The following is a 17,585-nucleotide window of genomic DNA, read 5'->3' as shown; positions in this document are numbered from 1 at the left end:
AAGCTCCCAAACGGGCGGGAGAGTGCGGATGACTCTGCAGCACCGAATGAGCAAACACAAGGTCCTCCTCAGCCAGGGTATCAAACTTGTAGAACTTTGCAAAAGTGTTTGAACCTGACCAAGTAGCCGCTCGGCAAAGCTGTAATACCGAGACCCCTCGGGCAGCCGCCCAATAAGAGCCCACCTTCCTCGTGGAATGGGCCTTAACTGATTTTGGCAGCGGCAATCCAGCCGCAGAATGAGCCTGCTGAATCGTGTTACAGATCCAGCGAGCAATAGTTTGCTTTGAAGCAGGAGCACCAAGCTTGTTGGAAGCATACAGGATAAACAAAGATTCTGTTTTCCTGACCCTAGCCGTTCTGGCTACATAAACCTTCAAAGCCCTGACCACATCAAGTAACTCAGAATCCTCCAAGTCACAAGTAGCCACAGGCACCACAATAGGTTGGTTCATATGAAAAGATGACACCACCTTTGGCAGAAATTGCGGACGGGTCCGCAATTCTGCCCTGTCCATATGGAAAACCAGATAGGGGCTTTTATGTGACAAAGCCGCTAATTCTGACACACGCCTAGCTGAAGCCAAGGCTAATAGCATGACAACCTTCCACGTGAGAAATTTTAACTCCACGGTCTTAAGTGGCTCAAACCAGTGTGACTTTAGGAAACTCAACACCACGTTAAGATCCCAAGGTGCCACTGAAAGCACGAAAGGGGGCTGAATATGCAGCACTCCCTTTACAAACGTCTGAACTTCAGGTAGAGAAACCAGTTCCTTTTGAAAGAAAATGGATAGGGCCGAAATCTGGACCTTAATGGAACCCAATTTTAGGCCCAAAGACACTCCCGACTGTAGGAAGTGAAGGAAACGGCCCAGCTGGAATTCCTCCGTAGGGGCATTCCTGGCCTCACACCAAGCAGCATATTTTCGCCATATACGGCGATAATGTTTAGCCGTCACGTCCTTCCTAGCCTTTATCAGAGTAGGAATAACCTCATCCGGAATGCCTTTTTCTGCTAGGATCCGGCGTTCAACCGCCATGCCGTCAAAAGCAGCCGCGGTAAGTCTTGGAACAGACAGGGCCCCTGTTGCAACAAGTCCTGTCTTAGAGGCAGAGGCCAAGGGTCCTCTGTGAGCATTTCTTGCAGCTCCTTCTTGGCCAATCCGAAACAATGAGTATTGTTCTCACTCCTCTTCTTCTTATGATTCTCAGCACCTTGGGTATGAGAGGAAGAGGAGGAAATACATAGACCGACTGGAACACCCACGGTGTTACTAGTGCGTCTACAGCTATCGCCTGAGGGTCTCTTGACCTGGCGCAATACCTCTGTAGCTTTTTGTTGAGGCGGGATGCCATCATGTCTACTTGTGGCAGTTCCCACGACCTGCAATCTGCGCGAAGACTTCTTGATGAAGTCCCCACTTTCCCGGGTGGAGGTCGTGCCTGCTGAGGAAGTCTGCTTCCCAGTTGTCCACTCCCGGAATGAACACTGCTGACAGTGCTCTTAGGTGATTCTCCGCCCAGCGAAGAATTCTGGTGGCTTCCGCCATCGCCACCCTGCTCCTTGTGCCGCCTTGGCGGTTTACATGAGCCACTGCGGTGACTGAATCAGCACCGATTGGTCGCGAAGCAGGGTCTCCGCTTGACGTAGGGCGTTGTATATGGCCCTTAGCTCCAGGATATTGATGTGAAGGCAAGTCTCCTGACTTGACCACAGCCCTTGGAAATTTCTTCCCTGTGTGACTGCTCCCCACCCTCGGAGGCTTGCGTCCGTGGTCACCAGGACCCAGTCCTGAATGCCGAATCTGCGGCCCTCGAGAAGGTGAGCACCCTGCAGCCACCACAGGAGAAACACCCTGGCCCTGGGGGATAGGGTGATCAGCCGATGCATTTTTAGATGTGAACCGGACCACTTGTCAAACAGATCCCATTGAAATGTCCTCGCATGGAACCTGCCGAAAGGAATGGCCTTGTATGATGCCACCATCTTTCCCAGGACTCGCGTGCATTGATGCACCGACACCTGTTTTGGTTTTAATAGTTCTCAGACCAGTGTCATGAGCTCCTGAGCCTTCTACATCGGGAGATAAACCCTCTTCTGGCATCTGGAATCCAGCCGTGCTGTTGTAACACTTCCCGAGAGCGTGCTACGCTGATCAGCAACTGCTCTCTGGACCTCGCCTTTATGAGGAGAACGTCCAAGTACGGGATAATTGTGACTCCTTGCCATCGCAGGAGCACCATCATTTCCGCCATTACCTTAGTAAATATTCTCGGTGCCGTAGAGAGACCAAACGGCAACGTCTGGAATTGGTAATGACAATCCTGTACCACAAATCTGAGGTACTCCTGATGAGGTGGATAAATGGGGACATGAAGGTAAGCCTCCTTTATGTCCAGAGACACCATAAAATCCCCCCCTTCCAGGCTTGCGATGACCGCTCTGAGCGATTCCATCTTTAACTTGAACCTTTTCAGGTATATGTTCAGGGATTTTAAATTCAATATGGGTCTGACCGAACCGTCCGGTTTCGGTACCACAAACATGGTCGAATAGTAACCCTTTCCTTGTTGAAGGAGGGGGACCTTGACCACCACCTGCTGAAGATACAATTTGTGAATTGCAGCTAACACTATTTCCCTCTCTAAGGAAGAAGCTGGCAGGGCCGATTTGAGGTAACGGTGGGGGGGCATCTCTTCAAATTCCAGCTTGTATCCCTGAGGCACAATCTCTATAGCCCAGGGATCCACCTTGGAGTGAACCCACTCGTGGCTGAAATTTCGGAGACGTGCCCCCACCGGGCCTAGCTCCGCCTGTGGAGCCCCAGCGTCATGCGGTGGATTTAGTGGAAGCCGGGGAGGACTTCTGTTCCTGGGAACTAGCTGTATTGTGCAGCTTCTTTCCTCTACCCCTGCCTCTGGGCAGATCACAAAAAGGCAAGAAAGTCCGAGGTGCGTCCTTTCTTGCCTTTTTGTGATCGAAAGGACTGCATTTGGTAATACGGTGCTTTCTTAGGTTGTGAGGGACCATATGGCAAAAAATTTGACTTTCCAGCCGTAGCTGTGGAGACCAGGTCCGAGAGACCCTCCCCAAACAACTCCTCACCCTTGTAAGGTAAAACCTCCATGTGCCTTTTTGAGTCGGCATCTCCTGTCCATTGCCGAGTCCACAGGACCCTTCTGGCAGAAATCGACATTGCATTTATTCTAGAGCCCAGTAGGCTAATGTCTCTTTGAGCATCTCTCATATATAGGACAGCGTCTTTTATATGCCACAGGGTCAGTAATATAGTATCCTTGTCCAAGGTATCAAGTTCCTCAGATAAGGTATCCGTCCATGCTGCTACAGCACTACACATCCAGGCCGACGCAATCGCCGGCCTTAGTAAGGTACCTGAATGTGTATAAATGGACTTCAGGGTACCCTCCTGCTTTCTATCCGCAGCATCTTTTAGGGTGGCCATATCCTGTGACGGCAGGGCTATCCTCTTGGATAAGCGTGTTAAAGCTTTGTCTACCCTGGGGGAGGATTCCCAGCGTAACCTGTCCGTTGGCGGGAAAGGATACGCCATAAGCATCCATTTGGAAATCTGCAGTTTTCTATCTGGAGATTCCCAAGCCTTTTCACATAACTCATTTAACTCATGTGAAGGGGGAAAGGTCACCTCTTGCCTTTTTTCCCCATACATATAAACCCTCTCGTCAGGGACTGGGGTTTCCTCTGTGATGTGCAACACATCCTTCATTGCTATAATCATGTAACGGATGGCTTTAGCCATTTTAGGCTGTAACTTTGCATCATCGCCATCGACACTGGAGTCAGAATCCGTGTCGATATCTGTGTCAACAATTTGGGATAGTGGGCGCTTCTGAGACCCTGACGGCCTCTGCGACATAGGATCAGGCATGGGCTGAGACCCCGGCTGTCCTAAGGCTTCAGCTTTATCCAACCTTTTATGCAAGGAAGTAACAATATAATTTAAAACCTTCCACATATCCATCCAATCGGGTGTCGGCGCCGTCGGCGGCGACCCCACATTCATTTGTTCCCGCTCTGCTTCCACATAGCCTTCCTCGTCAAACATGCCGACACAAGCGTACCGACACACCACACACACAGGGGATGCTCTTTTTGAAGACAGTTCCCCCACAAGGCCTTTTGGAGAGACAGAGAGAGAGTATGCCAGCACACACCCCAGCGCTATATGACCCAGGAATCACACAGTAACTTAGTGTTAACCCAGTAGCTGCTGTATATACTGTTTTTGCGCCAAATTTATGTGCCCCCCCTCTCTTTTTACCCTCTTCTACCGTGATTCTGCAGGGGAAAGCCTGGGGAGCTTCCTCTCAGCGGAGCTGTGGAGAGAAAATGGCGCTGGTGAGTGCTGAGGAAGAAGCCCCGCCCCCTCAGCGGCGGGCTTCTGTCCCGCGTTTCTGTGTAAAAATATGGCGGGGGCCCATGCATATATACAGTGCCCAACTGTATATATGCCCACTTTTGCCAAGAGGTCTCTAATTGCTGCCCAGGGCGGCGGCGCCCCCCCCCCCCCCCCCCTGCACCCTACAGTGACCAGAGTATGTGGGTTTAGTGTGGGAGCAATGGCGCACAGCTGCAGTGCTGTGCGCTACCTCATATGAAGACTGGAGTCTTCTGCCGCCGATTTCGAAGTCTTCTTGCTTCTGTCACCGGCTTCTGTCTTCCGGCTCTGCGAGGGGGCGGCGGCGCGGCTCCGGGATCGGACGACAAAGGGTGCGATCCTGTGTACGATCCCTCTGGAGCTAATGGTGTCCAGTAGCCTAAGAAGCAGGACCTATCTTCAGTGAGTAGGGCTGCTTCTCTCCCCTCAGTCCCACGTAGCAGAGAGTCTGTTGTCAGCAGATCTCTCTGAAAATAAAAAAACCTAACAAAATACTTTCTTTTTAGCAAGCTCAGGAGAGCTCACTAAGTAGCACCCAGCTCGTCCGGGCACAGATTCAAACTGAGGTCTGGAGGAGGGACATAGAGGGAGGAGCCAGAGCACACCAGTATCCAAATTCTTTCTTAAAGTGCCCTGTCTATGGTCCTTACGGAGTCCCCAGCATCCACTAGGACGTTAAAGAAAATCTGTGAGGTGGGTACTCCAGTCTGTAGCCCTGGGAAATAAGATCTATGACCCAGGGATCCTGACACGAACTTGTCCAGATGTGACTGAAGAATTTTAGTCGGGCTCCCACCTGCCAGTCTTCCAAGCATCACGGTTCACCGTCATGCTGAAGGTTTTGAGGAAGCAGAGCTTGAGTCCTGTTCCTGTGAACCGGCAGTTGCTGGTTTTGCGTGGTTTACCTCTAGCGTCTCTGGTGGTTGTAGAAGAACCTCTGGTTCTGCCCCTAAACTTGGCAGTCCGAAAGGACTGTAAATTGGGACCTGAGTAAGCCTTCCTAGCTGGGGGAGCTGCAGAAGGAAGATATGTGGACTTACCCGCAGTAGTTTTGGAGATCCATTTGTCTAGTTCATCTCCAAATAAGGCCTCTCCTGTGAAGGGTAGGCCTTCCACTTCTTTCCTGGAGTCCGCGTCAGCAGTCCATTCGCGAAGCCATAATCCCTGCGTGCTGACACTGCCATAGCAGTAGTGCATGCATTAAGCAAGCCTATTTCTTTTATGGCTTCAACCATAAAGTTTGCAGAGTACTGTATATGCTGCAGGAGTAAAATTTCCCCTTGAGGTAAATAATTTCCCCTCAATTAGGTTACCTTACCATATGGTAATGGCTCTTGTAATCCACACACACATGCTATAGTGGGTGTCTGAGCCACCCCAGCAGCTGTATACAAGGATTTGAGTGTGGTCTTAATTTTACGATCAGCTGCATCTTTCAGGGAGGCTGCACCCGGGAATGGCAATACAATTTTTTCGTAACAGCCTGGATACTGATGCATCCACTATCGGTGGATTTTCCCATTTTTTCCTATCCTCAGAAGGAAAAGTAAAAGATGATAGCAACAGTTTAGGGATTTGAAATGTCTTATCTGGATTAACCCACGGTTCTTCAAACAGAGTATTTAGTTCCTTTGACACAGGAAAAGTGGCTGAGGATTTCTTTTTTATATTAAAATAAGATTCCTCACTCTCCTCTGTCACCTTATCAGGTATATGCAGAACTTCTCTGATAGCCTCTAAGAGAGCCTCTATTCCCTGTGACAGAGTACCCTCCCCCACCTCTGAGTCCACCTCCCCCTCCTCCATGTCTGACCCCTCATCATCGGAGTCAGACTGCAGGATATGGGCCAAAGTACGTTTTTGCAGACAAATGACAGGGGACTGAGATGCTGGTTTGGGTACTGAGTCTCTTTTCATAAACTCAGTCATAGATTGTCTTAAGTATTGCGTCTCTTTCTCATTGCAGTACAATTTAGTAGAAATGTTGGAAATCATTCCCCTAATGGAGTCCAGCCATGTCCCGCTTCTCATTGCAGTACAATTTAGTAGAAATGTTGGAAATCATTCCCCTAATGGAGTCCAGCCATGTCCCGCTTCTCATTGCAGTACAATTTAGTAGAAATGTTGGAAATCATTCCCCTAATGGAGTCCAGCCATGCTGGCTCTGCCCCGCTAGCCTGGGAAGGTACACAACACTGAGTACACACTAGTGAACCCAATGGAGAAGAGGAACACTGTGCCTTACATGAAACACACTCTTTGCCTGACATACTGTAACAGTGACAGTACACACACACACACACAGGAAAAGGTTAAATGCACAATTAACCCACAAAGAGCCCTTCCATGGAGACACAGAGAGAGTTTGGAGCCAGCACACGGCACCCTTACCTCTAATGACAAGCACAGCCGGGTCGCAGACTAAGTACCTAGATTAGGGACTTAGTACACTAATAACCGCTCCCCCCTGCTATGACCCCCTGGTACCGCTGAGGTAATATGGAGTCTCTCCGGAGGAGCTGCGCGTCCCTGTCAGTCAGCGTCTGTGTCAGCTGCAGAGGGAAAATGGCGCTTGTGAGCAGCTGGATCCGCTCATAGTGAAGCTCAGTCCCTTCAATGGCGCACAGTCTTCCCGCTCTTTTTTATACTGGCTGAGGTAATTTTGTGCCTAAAATGGAGTCAGCCCCCTTTTAAGTCTGTAATGCCAGTCTTGGTACTGTGTACACATATAGTGTACTGAGATTCCATTCACCCCCTCAGAAGCTGTTCGTCTACATTGTGTACCTAGTCTGGAGACCCAGCCGCCCCATGTAGAAGCCATGCGTCCTGTCAGCGGAGAACGGGACCATTAACCCTTCAAGAGGTTGGGCCGACCCCCTCCCCTAAGTCCCACGAAGCAGGCAGGCTGGTGCCATCCAGTCCTGCCTGAAAATAACAAACATATAAAATAAATGCAGAAAACTCTTCAGGAGCTTCCAGAGACGTGACCGGCTCCTCCGGGCACATTTTCTAAACTGAGTCTGGTAGGAGGGGCATAGAGGGAGGAGCCAGCGCACACTATCAAATTCCCAAGGCTCCTAGTGGACCAGTCAATACCCCATTGTACTAAATGGATTCCCAGTATCCCCTAGGACATAAGAGAAAATAGAATAACACATAGAAACAAGACCTAACATTTAGGTTCGCATTCTGAGTCTGACCATAGTTATGTGCAGCTGCAGAAGCCTGACTTACTACCTTACGGTAATGCAAGAATCCATAGGGCTAATGTGGGGGGGTCATTTATCTGCAAGCGGAATGCTGCGCCACCCACTGATCTTACGCCAGCTGCGGCAACCTTCATCATTAGTAGTTACTTGCAAGAGATCCGTCAGTAACAGGCTCCCTTCTCCGCACGCAGAATCACATGGAGCTGGTAATAGACTCCCACAAGTCAGGGCGGATTCCATGCTTATTATATATTTTATAATTTTGCTATGAGAATCCAGGAGCAAATAACCACCAACATGTGTAATATTTGTGTCACTGGACAATTAGCTGTAATGTTTAAGGTCTGAGCTTACGCGTCGCTTGGCCATGAGCTCCACTGTGTCCATATCAGCCCATTACCATAGCTCCTGCTCGCACCTCCATAGACTGCAGCCAGAAATCAGCCACTGTAGGCATATCTGGCAGAAGCCGCACTGACAGCCACTGCAGGTAACTACATATGCCTCTGTATTGGAAGATTCCACTTACCCTCCTCAGTAACAGTATCTTCTCAATGTACTCTGTATCACACATCATGTCTTTGTACTTCTGCTGCAGCAGAGTCCTCACCTGAGTGACCAGCTGTGCTCGGGTGTCTGCGTTATCAATCCACCTGGTCAGGTGAATCCTAAGGGAAGGAACAGAATGGGCAGAGGTTAGATGAAGACAGTGGGGGCTTGGCCAGCTTCTCATTCTGTGCAGTAAGGAGAACATCCCATCTCAAAAATAAGAATTTACTTACGGATAATTCTATTTCTCGTAGTCCGTAGTAAATGCTGGGGACTCCGTAAGGACCATGGGGAATAGCGGCTCCGCAGGAGACTGGGCACAAAAGTAAAGCTTTAGAACTACCTGGTGTGCACTGGCTCCTCCCCCTATGACCCCCCTCCAAGCCTCAGTTAGGATACTGTGCCCGGACGAGCGTACACAATAAGGAAGGATTTTGAATCCCGGGTAAGACTCATACCAGCCACACCAATCACACCATATAACTTGTGATCTAAACCCAGTTAACAGCATGATAACAGAGGAGCCTCTAGAAAAGATGGCTCACAACAATAATAACCCGATTTTTTTTGGTAACAATAACTATGTACCAGTATTGCAGACAATCCGCACTTGGGATGGGCGCCCAGCATCCACTACGGACTACGAGAAATAGAATTATCGGTAAGTAAATTCTTATTTTCTCTAACGTCCTAAGTGGATGCTGGGGACTCCGTAAGGACCATGGGGATTATACCAAAGCTCCCAAACGGGCGGGAGAGTGCGGATGACTCTGCAGCACCAAATGAGAGAACTCCCGGTCCTCCTCAGCCAGGGTATCAAATTTGTAGAATTTTACAAACGTATTTGCTCCTGACCAAGTAGCTGCTCGGCGAAGTTGTAAAGCCGAGACCCCTCGGGCAGCCGCCCAAGATGAGCCCACCTTCCTTGTGGAATGGGCTTTTACAGATTTTGGCTGTGGCAGGCCTGCCACAGAATGTGCAAGCTGAATTGTACTACAAATCCAACGAGCAATAGTCTGCTTAGCAGCAGGAGCACCCAGCTTGTTGGGTGCATACAGAATAAACAACGAGTCAGATTTTCTGACTCCAGCTGTCCTGGAAACCTATATTTCCAGGGCTCTGACAACGTCTAGCAACTTGGAGTCCTCCAAGTCCCTAGTAGCCGCAGGCACCACAATAGGTTGATTCAGGTGAAACGCTGAAAACCACCTTAGGGAGAAACTGAGGACAAGTCCTCAATTCCGCCCTGTCCGAATGGAAAATCAGATGAGGGCTTTTACAGGATAAAGCCGCCAATTCTGACACGCACCTGGCCCAGGCCAGGGCCAACAGCATGACCACTTTCCATGTGAGATATTTTAACTCCACATATTTAAGTGGTTCAAACCAATGTGACTTTTGGAACCCAAAAACTACATTTAGATCCAAAGGTGCCACTGGAGGCACAAAAGGAGGCTGTATATACAGTACCCCTTTCACAAACGTCTGAACTTCAGGGACTGAAGCTAGTTCTTTTTGGAAGAAAATTGACAGGGCCGAAATTTGAACCTTAATGGACCCCCATTTCAGGCCCATAGACACTCCTGTTTGCAGGAAATGTAGGAATCGACCTAGTTGAAAATTCCTCCGTCGGGGCCTTACTGGCCTCGCACCACGCAACATATTTTCGCCAAATGCGGTGATAATGTTTTGCGGTTATATCTTTCCTGGCTTTGATCAGGATAGGGATGACTTCATCCGGAATGCCTTTTTCCTTCAGGATCCGGCGTTCAACCGCCCTGCCGTTAAACGCAGCCGCGGTAAGTCTTGGAACAGACAGGGTCCTTGCTGGAGCAGGTCCCTTCTTAGAGGTAGAGGCCACGGATCCTCCGTGAGCATCTCTTGAAGTTCCGGTTACCAAGTCCTTCTTGGCCAATCCGGAGCCACGAATATAGTGCTTACTCCTCTCCATCTTATAATTCTCAGTACCTTGGTTATGAGAGGCAGAGGAGGGAACACATACACTGACTGGTACACCCACTGTGTTACCAGAGCGTCTACAGCTATTGCCTGAGGGTCCCTTGACCTGGCGCAATACTTGTCGAGTTTTATAAACATGTGGAAGACTTCTGGGTGAAGTCCCCACTCTCCCGGGTGGAGGTCGTGTCTGCTGAGGAAGTCTGCTTCCCAGTTGTCCACTCCCGGAATGAATACTGCTGACAGTGCTATCACATGATTTTCCGCCCAGCGAAGAATCCTTGCAGCTTCTGCCATTGCCCTTCTGCTTCTTGTGTCACCCTGTCTGTTTACGTGGGTGACTGCCGTGATGTTGTCCGAATGGATCAACTCCGGGTGACCTTGAAGCAGAGGTCTTGCTGAGCTTAGAGCATTGTAAATGGCCCTTAGCTTCAGGATATTTATGTGAAGTGATGTCTCCAGGCTTGACCATAAGCTCTGGAAATTCCTTCCCCGTGTGACTGCTCCCCAGCCTCGCAGGCTGGCATCCGTGGTCACCAGGACCCAGTCCTGAATGTGCGGCCCTCTAGAAGATGAGCACTCTGCAACCACCACAGGAGAGACACCCTTGTGCTTGGTGACAGGGTTATCCGCTGATGCATCTGAAGATGCGACCCAGACCATTTGTCCAGCAGGTCCCACTGGAAAGTTCTTGCGTGGAATCTGCCGCATGGGATTGCTTCATAGGAAGCCACCATTTTTTTCAGAACCATCTCATTGATGTACTGAGACTTGGCTCGGTTATAGGAGGTTCCCGACTAGCTCGGATAACTCCCTGACTTTCTCCTCCGGGAGAAACACCTTTTTTCTGAACTGTGTCCAGGATCATCCCTAAGAACAGAAGACGAGTCGTCGGAATCAGCTGCGATTTTGGAATATTGAGAATCCAATCGTGCTGCCGCAACACTACCTGAGATAGTGCTACACCGACCTCCAACTTTTCCCTGGATCTTACCCTTATCAGGGAATCGTCCAAATAAGGGATAACTAAAATTCCCTTCCTTCGAAGGAGTATCATCATTTCGGCCATTACCTTGGTAAAGACCCGGGGTGCCGTGGACCATCCCTACGGCAGCGTCTGAAACTGATAGTGACAGTTCTGTACCATAAACCTGAGGTACCCTTGGTGAGAAGGGTAAATTGGGACATGAAGGTAAGCATCCTTGATGTACCGAGACATCAAGTAGTCCTCTTCTTCCAGGTTCGCAATCACTGCTCTGAGTGACTCAATCTTGAATTTGAACCTCTGTATGTAAGTGTTCAAAGATTTTAGATTTAGAATCGGTCTCACCGAGCCGTCCGGCTTCGGTACCACAACAGTGTGGAATAATACCCCGTTCCCTGTTGCAGGAGGGGTACCTTGATTATCACCTGCTGGGAATACAGCTTGTGAATGGCTTCCAAAACTGTCTCCCTGTCAGAAGGAGACATCGGTAAAGCCGACTTTAGGAAACGGCGAGGGGGAGACGTCTCGAATTCCAATTTGTACCCCTGAGATATCACCTGAAGGATCCAGGGGTCTACTTGCGAGTGAGCCCACTGCGCGCTGAAATTCATTGAGACGGGCCCCCACCGTGCCTGATTCTGCTTGTAAAGCCCCAGCGTCATACTGAGGGCTTGGCAGAGGCGGGAGAGGGTTTCTGTTCCTGGGAACTGGCTGATTTCTGCAGCCTTTTTCCTCTCCCTCTGTCACGGGGCAGAAATGAGGAACCTTTTGCCCGCTTGCCCACGAAAAGACTGCGCCTGATAATACGGCGTCTTCTCATGTTGAGAGGCGACCTGGGGTACAAACGTGGATTTCCCAGCTGTTGCCGTGGCCACCAGGTCTGAAAGACCGACCCCAAATAACTCCTCCCCTTAATAAGGCAATACTTCCAAATGCCGTTTGGAATCCGCATCACCTGACCACTGTCGTGTCCATAACCCTCTACTGGTAGAAATGGACAACGCACTTTGACTTGATGCCAGTCGGCAAATATTCCGCTGTGCATCACGCATATATAGAAATGCATCTTTTAAATGCTCTATAGGCAATAATATACTGTCCCTATCCAGGGTATCAATATTTTCAGTAAGGGAATCCGACCACGCCAACCCAGCACTGCACATCCAGGCTGAGGCGATTGCTGGTCGCAGTATAACACCAGTATGTGTGTAAATACCTTTTAGGATGCCCTCCTGCTTTCTATCAGCAGGATCCTTAAGGGCGGCCATCTCAGGAGAGGGTAGAGCCCTTGTTCTTACAAGCGTGTGAGCGCTTTATCCACCCTAGGGGGTGTTTCCCAACGCACCCTAACCTCTGGCGGGAAAGGATATAATGCAAATAACATTTTAGAAATTATCAGTTGTTATCGGGGGAAAACCACGCATCATCACACACACCTCATTTAATTTCTCAGATTCAGGAAAACTACAGGTAGTTTTTCCTCACCGAACCTAATACCCCTTTTTGGTGGTACTCGTATTATCAGAAATGTGTAAAACATTTTTCATTGCCTCAATCATGTAACGTGTGGCCCCACTGGAAGTCACATTTGTCTCTTCACCGTCGACACTGGAGTCAGTATCCGTGTCGGCGTCTATATCTGCCATCTGAGGTAACGGGCGCTTTAGAGCCCCTGACGGCCTATGAGACGTCTGGACAGGCACAAGCTGAGTAGCCGGCTGTCTCATGTCAACCACTGTCTTTTATACAGAGCTGACACTGTTACGTAATTCTTCCAACAGTTCATCCACTCAGGTGTCGACCCCCTAGGGGGTGACATCACTATTACAGGCAATCTGCTCCGTCTCCACATCATTTTTCTCCTCATACATGTCGACACAAACGTACCGACATACAGCACACACACAGGGAATGCTCTGATAGAGGACAGGACCCCACTAGCCCTTTGGGGAGACAGAGGGAGAGTTTGCCAGCACACACCAGAGCGCTATATATATACAGGGATAACCTTATATAAGTGTTTTTCCCCCTATAGCTGCTGTATCTTTAATACTGCGCGTAATTAGTGCCCCCCTTCTCTTTTTTAACCCTTTCTGTAGTGTAGTGACTGCAGGGGAGAGCCAGGGAGCTTCCCTCCAACGGAGCTGTGAGGGAAAATGGCGCCAGTGTGCTGAGGAGATAAGGCCGCCGAGAAGGGGGCGGAGCCTATCTCCCGTTTATCTATGTATTCTGGCAGGGGTTAAATTCATCCATATAGCCCAGGAGCTATATGTGATGCATTTTTTGCCATCCAAGGTGTTTTTATTGCGTCTCAGGGCGCCCCCCCCCCAGCGCCCTGCACCCTCAGTGACCGGAGTGTGAAGTGTGCTGAGAGCAATGGCGCACAGCTGCAGTGCTGTGCGCTACCTTGTTGAAGACAGGACGTCTTCTGCCGCCGATTTTCCGGACCTCTTCTGTCTTCTGGCTCTGTAAGGGGGCCGGCGGCGCGGCTCTGGGACCCATCCATGGCTGGGCCTGTGATCGTCCCTCTGGAGCTAATGTCCAGTAGCCTAAGAAGCCCAATCCACTCTGCACGCAGGTGAGTTCGCTTCTTCTCCCCTTAGTCCCTCGATGCAGTGAGCCTGTTGCCAGCAGGTCTCACTGAAAATAAAAAACCTAAAACTAAACTTTTCACTAAGCAGCTCAGGAGAGCCACCTAGTGTGCACCCTTCCTTCTCGTTCGGGCACAAAAATCTAACTGAGGCTTGGAGGAGGGTCATAGGGGGAGGAGCCAGTGCACACCAGGTAGTTCTAAAGCTTTACTTTTGTGCCCAGTCTCCTGCGGAGCCGCTATTCCCCATGGTCCTTACGGAGTCCCCAGCATCCACTTAGGACGTTAGAGAAATACAGATGTGTGCAACAGCCATTCTAGTTATGCCTTGTCGTGAACTCGGTTACTAACGCCGGGCGTCTTTTTTGCATTTTTCCACGAAAATGCATCTTATTCGCATCGCTATGTAAATAAGACGCACAAGCAGACTGTCTGGCCTCCTATGTGAGCAATTCTGCATTTCTGTACACAACCACTATCAGCAACAATCATAAGATACAATATATCCAAGCTTCTGATTAGCCACCACCACTACCTCCCAGTCACAGTACCTTACATTTACAATACACATCTGCTACCGTGTATCTATATAGTACTGCGTCTCTGCAGGAACAAAACAGGGACACATGCGTAGATGGGAAACATCGTTCCACTGGTTCCGGGTTGGGTATGAAATCCCAAGAAGGAGAATATCCATGTCTTCTGTGTATTTTATCCCATGCCTAACCCGTCCTTTCTGCAGCCTAAGCCTAACCATCCCCTCCCATAGCCATAACCCTACCTCCATTCTCCTGCAGCCTAACTAACCCTCACACTAGTGCCTAACCCTAACCCTCATACTCATCTCAGGGATCCATTGGGATTCTAGCGTTGGGATTTTGACCACATCCCCCAAGTCTGACATCGCTTGTGTCTCCGACTCCGTATCAGCCCAATGTGTGAAGTCACCACCCTCCCCGAAGCACAAGGACAGCAGTGATCTTTTCCCACTATTAGAGTGCTGCTGGCCTCTCTCCTCCCTCTCATTAGTATACAACAGGGCCGGATCTAGGGGGGAAGGGGGGCGGGCGAAGGGGGCGACCGCCCCCCCTAACACAGTCATAGCCACGCCCACTTTTGAGCAGAGGAGAGCTCTCCGGAGAGAGCATGAGGCAGAACGATGTGCTGCAGCTTATACCACAGCAGCACAGAGGAGTCAGGAGAGCAAGGGTTACAGAGCATTTGCCCCTCACTTGCTGGTGTGTGGGTACTAGGGCTAATAAATACAATTACCCCATAGCACAGTCACATGTACATAGAACAATCACAAAGCTCTATCTCAGTCTCACTCAAAAAGTTCAGTCAGAATTGAGAGAGGAGGAGTTAGGATTGCAGATGGGAGGAGTTGGGACTGTAGAGGGAGGAGTCAAGATTAAACAGTAAACCGCCCCCCCTAAAGAAAAGTCTAGATCCGTCCCTGGTATACAATGTGACTAAACACTGTTTCCAGCAGGTACACAAAGTGAAAACAGATTACAAGCATTACAGGGGAATGTGCTGGCCTTTCCATAGGGTACTAAAAAAGATCTCAGATGTAGGGGCAGTGGCAGGGAGAGGTCACACCGAGCCAGTTATCTCTAGGGCCCTCCATTCCTAGGCGCAAAATATGACCCACCGTTCGCAACCTTCTAATACACAAATTGTAATCCACACAATGGTCCTCATTCCGAGTTGATCGCTAGCTGCTTTCGTTCGCAGCGCAGCGATTAGGTTAAAAAGCGGCGCTTCTGCGCATGCGTATGGTGCGCACGCGCGACATACCTTCACAAAAGCCGATGCAGTTTCACACAAGGTCTAGCGACGCTTTTCAGTCACACTGCTGGCCGCAGAGTGATTGACAGGAAGTGTGTGTTTCTGGGTGGTAACTGACCGTTTTCCGGGAGTGTGTGTAAAAACGCAGGCATGTCGGATAAAAACGCAGGAGTGGCTGGGGAAACGCAGGCGTGGCTGGCCGAACGCAGGGCGTGTTTGTGACGTCAAAACAGGAACTAAACAGTCTGAAGTGATCGCTAGCTAGGAGTAAGTCTCGAGCTGCTCAGAAACTGCACAATCTTTTTTTGTAGCATGCTGCGAACCTTTCGGTCGTACTTCTGCTAAGCTAAGATACACTCCCAGAGGGCGGCGGCCTAGCGTTTGCACTGCTGCTAAAAGCAGCTAGCGAGCGAACAACTCGGAATGAGGGCCCATGTCACTTGGAATAATAAGAAAAACACTTACCGGTTGAACTCCGGAAGTTTATCCAGGTCTAGAAGAGCCGAGTGAGTGCTGGTGCTTCCCAGATTGTACTGCTGGACTAGCTGCGGCAGGGTGCGGCCCATCTGGTTCCCTGCATGATGACAGGACAGAACAGGTGAGGAGAATGTATATATAATAATGTAATAACCACTAGAGAATCTGATATTGCTAATATGAGAACACCTATCTGCCACCTGTAGAACCTCTTATGCACCTAACTAGGACAAAGGGGGACCGTACACTGACAAATCTTTCAGTTCAATGTAATCATAGCTCTATCATATAAATGGCTGAGACTGACTCTCCACCCAATACACTGCTCTGACATCCATATTCCCTAATGAATAGATCTGTGGTTGGATATACCGATGGACGGGATGCCGGCAGTCAGAATACAGACAGCGGCATCTCGACCATCAGAATACCGACAGCCCCTCAAACCCTCCCTTGTGGGTGCCTAACCCCAACCCTCCCCAGTGGTGCCTAACCCTAACCCTCCCTTCCCCGCTGGTTAAACCTAGCCCTCCCCAATTGGTGCCTAACCCCAACCTCCCCTTGTAAGTGCCTATCACTACCCCCCCCCCGGTACGTAACCACCCCCTAAATCTTACCTCCCACCCCGTCGGCAGGATGTGAGCGCGTTCCGCTATTTGAGCGTTCAGGATTCCTGGCATCAGTATTTTGACGCAGGGATCTCTACACAGAGTCTCACCCCTTCCTGCTGGACTGATTCACCTTCTCTCCCCACAATAAGTGGCCACACGTATCCTCGGTGCCTCAGCTCCGAGTGCTGCGGGACCATCTTGTGGTTCCATTTGTTTCCTGGTTACTGCTTCTACTTGTTGCCGAGTCCCGGCATGGCAAGTAACCTGGGGTTGCAGCATAGTATATGGAGAATGGGGTGCAGAGTATGTGGTATATGGCGGAAGCAGTATATAGGGGGCACTATATGGAGGGGTATGAGGGTGCAGTGTGTTTATAGGGACAGTATATGGTGGGGGGTGCAGTGTACATCGGGGATGTATGTGTGTGTCCTTGTCCCTTCAGTGGCTGCCGGAGGCACTACAGAGGTGGGATGCAGCATTAGATTAATGTAACCTTAACTTGAAATCAAACAAAAGGATAGAAAATCCAGCCAATTTTGAATATGAAAGGTTGTTATAAATGGCAACTGCCACACCAAAAACCTACCCCTACTCTCTCAATATTCAGCAAGTGTTAAACAGTCAGATCAGTGTTTTTACGTAATTAGCAGCATGCTGTAACATCTCCCTGCATGATCACTTTCATTTGGTCTGTGTGGCGGCCTCCAGTGGCTACCTGTGCACATAACAGAGGTGAGGAGCAGTTAGCCTTTTATTATATAAGATTTCCTTGTGACTCTGTTTTAAGACAATAAGGTATATGCTCCCAGTGCCTATTAATCCCTAATCTTAAATTATATTGTTTTTTAATAAGGTATACCTGTAGTTTTGCTTCTCTGCAGAGGCCCACCCCTATATGAACTGTTTCCTATCTAGCACTTATATCACTTACATAGAATTCTCCTATTCACCCTCTGCAAAGCATGGTTCTATCTCCCTGTTCTTCTGAAATGGACCC

The 17,585-nt window shown here is 49.5% G+C and overlaps 1 protein-coding gene across 2 annotated transcripts in view; it reads right to left on the bottom strand.

The window, feature by feature from the left end:
• The window catches only part of EARS2 (glutamyl-tRNA synthetase 2, mitochondrial), an 81,325-nt gene that overhangs the window by 31,954 nt on the left and 31,786 nt on the right, over positions 1-17,585 (bottom strand). For both annotated transcript variants that reach the window (XM_063934700.1, XM_063934701.1), the window contains exons 5-6: positions 15,966-16,074; positions 8,159-8,297 (exon numbers count right to left, since the gene is read on the bottom strand). In XM_063934700.1, the coding sequence (XP_063790770.1) occupies positions 8,159-8,297; positions 15,966-16,074 (248 nt within the window). The remainder of the gene's footprint in view (positions 1-8,158; positions 8,298-15,965; positions 16,075-17,585) is intronic.

Source organism: Pseudophryne corroboree, chromosome 7 (genome assembly GCF_028390025.1).
Source record: "Pseudophryne corroboree isolate aPseCor3 chromosome 7, aPseCor3.hap2, whole genome shotgun sequence".
NCBI lineage: Eukaryota > Metazoa > Chordata > Amphibia > Anura > Myobatrachidae > Pseudophryne > Pseudophryne corroboree.
The sequence above is the reverse complement of the archived record's forward strand: the minus strand, read 5'-3'. Positions and strand labels throughout refer to the sequence as shown.